At 31.8% G+C, this 4113-nt stretch overlaps 1 protein-coding gene across 1 annotated transcript; it reads left to right on the forward strand.

Moving 5' to 3' along the window:
* Nucleotides 1-613: 613 nt before the first annotated feature.
* On the forward strand, nt 614-2850 carry LOC25481208 (cytochrome P450 71D9). Its single transcript, XM_013586305.3, has 2 exons — nt 614-1588; nt 2026-2850. The coding sequence occupies exons 1-2, from the start codon at nt 686-688 to the stop codon at nt 2647-2649; spliced, it is 1527 nt and encodes a 508-aa protein (XP_013441759.2). The 5' UTR covers nt 614-685; the 3' UTR covers nt 2650-2850.
* The last annotated feature ends 1263 nt before the right edge of the window (nt 2851-4113 follow it).

Genomic DNA, 4113 nt, shown 5'->3' on the forward strand with positions numbered 1-4113 from the left:
ATAAAAAAAATCATAAAATAATGTATTTTTAAATATTGAAAAACAATAAGTTTATCATCCGTAACACACTAGTTTTTAACAAGCAATATGTTTACAAACGTTCCTCTCACTTACTTTTTATAGAAAAGGACATAAGATTGACTTCAGCTATGTTACTGGATCTCATTAAAACAAACACAAATACAATACAAATACGAAGCCATATTTTTATACTTTTCTTGTTTTATGTTGACAAGATACACCAAACCCAGGTCCGTTTGTCCGCAATATTTTTGGTGAAGGTCAGATATGGAGTGCGAGTTGCGTTTAAGGAACTTAGTAATTAGAGGGTGAAGGATATTTTAGACACAAATAACTTTTGTATTGATTTACTACAAATAAGATAACGGCATTTTTTTATTGACAACGAGGGAAACATTGGATCTATAAAAATATGTCAGATTCAACCCTTTATTTAAAAAAATAATTCAATGATAATAATATCTTTCATTAATATTTCTCCATTTATGCGAGTGCCTAAATATTTTTTATTTCTCTCAGTAAGACTTTCTCTCAATAATGTATTGATTGTATATCTTAGATGTATATGCATGCATATATATGTGTGTCTCCCAAAAATACATATGTGTATATATAAACCATAAACTGGTAGCTCATTGCTCATCATACCACTTTCTTATTTTCCATGGCTCTACAAGTCCTCTACGTGTCATTATTTTTCTCCTTTGTTCTCTTAGCCCTTCTTGTACAAAAAGTAGGAAAGAAGCTCAAGAAAACAGACTCAACATTTAACCTTCCAAAAGGGCCTAGAAAGCTACCTATTATAGGAAATATTCACAATTTGCTAAGCTCTCAACCCCATAGGAAATTAAGTGACTTGGCCAAAAAATATGGACCCGTGATGCATCTTCAACTTGGAGAAATTTCAACTATTGTTATTTCATCACCAGATTACGCTCGAGAGGTGATGAAAACTCATGATATTAACTTCGCAACAAGGCCTCAAATTCTAGCTGTAGAAATAATGACTTACAATTCAACAAATATAATTTTTGCTCCTTACGGTAATTACTGGAGACAAGTAAGAAAAATATGCACATTCGAGCTTTTAAGCCTTAAAAGGGTCAACTCCTACCAACCAATAAGAGAAGATGTTCTCTCTGATCTTGTCAAATGGATTGCTTCAGAGAACGGATCACCAATCAATCTCACGAAAGCTTTACTTTCTTCAATATACACAATTGTTTCGAGGGCAGCCTTTGGCAATAAATGCAAAGACCAAGAAAAATTTATATCAGTGGTAAAACAAACAATAAGGATTGCAGGAGGTTTTGACTTGGGAGATTTGTTTCCATCTGCTAAATGGCTACAACAAGTTACTGGTTTGAGGCCTAAGCTTGAGATGCTTCATCGACAAACTGATCAAATACTTGAAAACATCATCAATGAGCATAAAGAAGCAAGATACGGAAAATTAAAAGAGGATGAAGGTGAAGAAGAAGATCTATTAGACGTTCTCTTAAAATATGAAGATGGTAGCAACAAGGAGTTTTCCTTAACAAAAGACAATATCAAAGCCATTATCATGGTAAGCATACTAACCTCTTTCAAACAAAATTAAGCAAACAAACTTGTTTACTACGGTAAAATGTAAATAAATACTTAAAACATGCCTATATATCTTTTGTATTTTGTTGTGAAATATTTGCCATATGATTTATGTATTTTGTAGTGAAAGATGCTATATACGATTTGGTTTTTTAAGGGCATGTTTATTTCTTGTTTTCTATTTTTATTTTCACTTTAACTAATAAACATGATCAAATATAGATTCAGATCTCCGTTAACATTTTCTTCTATAAATTTTGAAACAAGTACAACATTTTAAGAAATTTGAAAATGAACTTTTTTCTTTCTTCTGAAAACTACAATATATTATTCTGTCATATTTCTATCACCATTTTAGTATCTCTGTAATTTATACATCCTTAGATTAGTTTGACCTTATCGATAGCTACTTTTTAGGACATTTTTGGTGCTGGAGGTGATACATCAGCAACCACCATAGATTGGGCAATGGCAGAAATGATAAGGGAGCCAAGAATAATGATGAAAGCACAAGCTGAGGTGCGAGAAGTTTTTACATTGAATGGAAAGGTTGATGAAAATTACATTAGCAAACTCAATTATTTGAAATCAGTCGTCAAAGAAACCCTTAGGTTACACCCTCCAGCACCTCTTTTGCTACCAAGAGAATGTGGTAAAGCATGTGAGATAAATGGTTATAACATACCGTTTAGGAGTAAGGTGATAATCAATGCTTGGGCAATTGCAAGAGATCCAAACTTCTGGACTGAACCAGAGAGGTTTTATCCAGAGAGATTCACTGACAGCACTATTGACTATAAAGGGGGTAATTTTGAGTACATTCCTTTTGGTGCTGGAAGAAGAATTTGCCCAGGAAGTATATTTGGTTTGAGAAATGTTGAGCTGGCGCTTGCGATGTTGTTGTATCATTTTGACTGGAAGCTTCCATGTGGAATCAAAAGTGAAGAATTGGACATGACAGAGGAATTTGGAGTTACAATGAGAAGAAAGGATGATCTTTCATTGTTTCCCTCTGTTTATCATCCTTTGAATTTCACGTAAGATTCACAAAAATATTAAACTTTTGGCAGTGTACCTTTAATGTTTTTAGAAGTTCTGAAAAGATATCTTCTACGCGCTATGCTTGGAAAAAATAAATAAACATTGTGCAACTTAACCATGTTTTGTAGAATGTATTTAGTCTATAAAGGAGTGTCACTTGCCTTCCCTTGCCATTCAATAAAAATTAAAGGGTGATCCTAATTTATGCCCTTATCAAATTTTTTGAATTTTAAGATAATAAATGCAAAATGGTTTTTATTAGGTTACCTTTGTTGAATTGGGGTAAACTACCCTCATGAAATGGAACCAATCACCACCTCAAGATATATGAGATTTAGTAACATTTGAAATTTGTTACTAAATAAAAAAATGTTACTATTTACATCTTGAAGGATTTGATAAATGTTAGGTAAAGCCAATGTTACTAAATGGTTTTAGTAATCCTTAAGAGTCTTATTAGTAACATTTAAAAAATGTTACTATTTTGGTAGCTATTTCGTAGCTAATCTCTAGCAAACAAATTTTAGATGCAATTTTATCTGATTCCTGTTAAAAATGTTAATTGATCGCCAATTTTGGTAGTTAATTCGTAGCCACTCTATGAATAAAAATGTTACTAAAGTAAAGCAAAACTTTTAGCTATTTATGCAGGGTTAAAAAAGAACAAAGATTGGATATATCATTCACCAATCACCAACTAGATTTTGTGCGGTAAACATAAAATAGCTACAAGTTCTAAAATAAAATAAACAAATGTTTCTTATCATGTCTAGTATTCCCCTAGCTACATTTACATACAAGTTTAGGAGTTTCACTATACATCAAGTACAAAACACCAAGTTAATTTAGCAATGTTTCTTAATTCATATGCTTCTAACTTCATTCTCTATAGAATATAATCAATTTTTAAGACTAAACTAAAAAAGGCAATATCAGCATGCAATAGCAACTAGAAATCTATGGGAATGCCCACCAGATGTTGTATGTATGACATACCACACCTGTTTAAAAACCAGTATAAAAACTACTTATTGCACCCTTTATATGTAATAAAAGGTGTGATTTATTATTTTTTAAGACCTATTATATTACAAAACGGGTGTGGAAATGGACATATAACCCCTCTTTAATTGCAAAAACCAGGTGTGAAAAATAGAGTAACGCATTAAAAAAAAAATCAACCAGCAGGCAGGCTGGCACCTAAAGGGCATTAGGCAATTCCACTCCACAATGTTTTTTTTATTTAGAGTGAATAAAAACCAATATGCATACACGAAAGTGCATTAAGATTGAAAGTTGAAATTGTAAATGAACATACAGAGAGCTAATTTTTCTTAAATAACACCTGAGTTCATTCACAAATAGTTTCCAATACTACGAAAACATTCATCATAATAAAAACACTAAAAATGTCTTAGTTATTGAAGACAGTACTTAATCAAAATCGTTTCCACATGATCACAC

Source organism: Medicago truncatula, chromosome 8 (genome assembly GCF_003473485.1).
Source record: "Medicago truncatula cultivar Jemalong A17 chromosome 8, MtrunA17r5.0-ANR, whole genome shotgun sequence".
NCBI classification, from domain to species: domain Eukaryota; kingdom Viridiplantae; phylum Streptophyta; class Magnoliopsida; order Fabales; family Fabaceae; genus Medicago; species Medicago truncatula.

Excerpts from the sequence above, each read along its gene's own strand:
- LOC25481208 (XM_013586305.3), top strand. The coding sequence starts at position 686 with ATGGCTCTACAAGTCCTCTACGTGTCATTATTTTTCTCCTTTGTTCTC. Across the intron at positions 1,589-2,025 it reads ATATCAAAGCCATTATCATG|GACATTTTTGGTGCTGGAGG; the intron begins GTAAGCATACTA and ends GCTACTTTTTAG.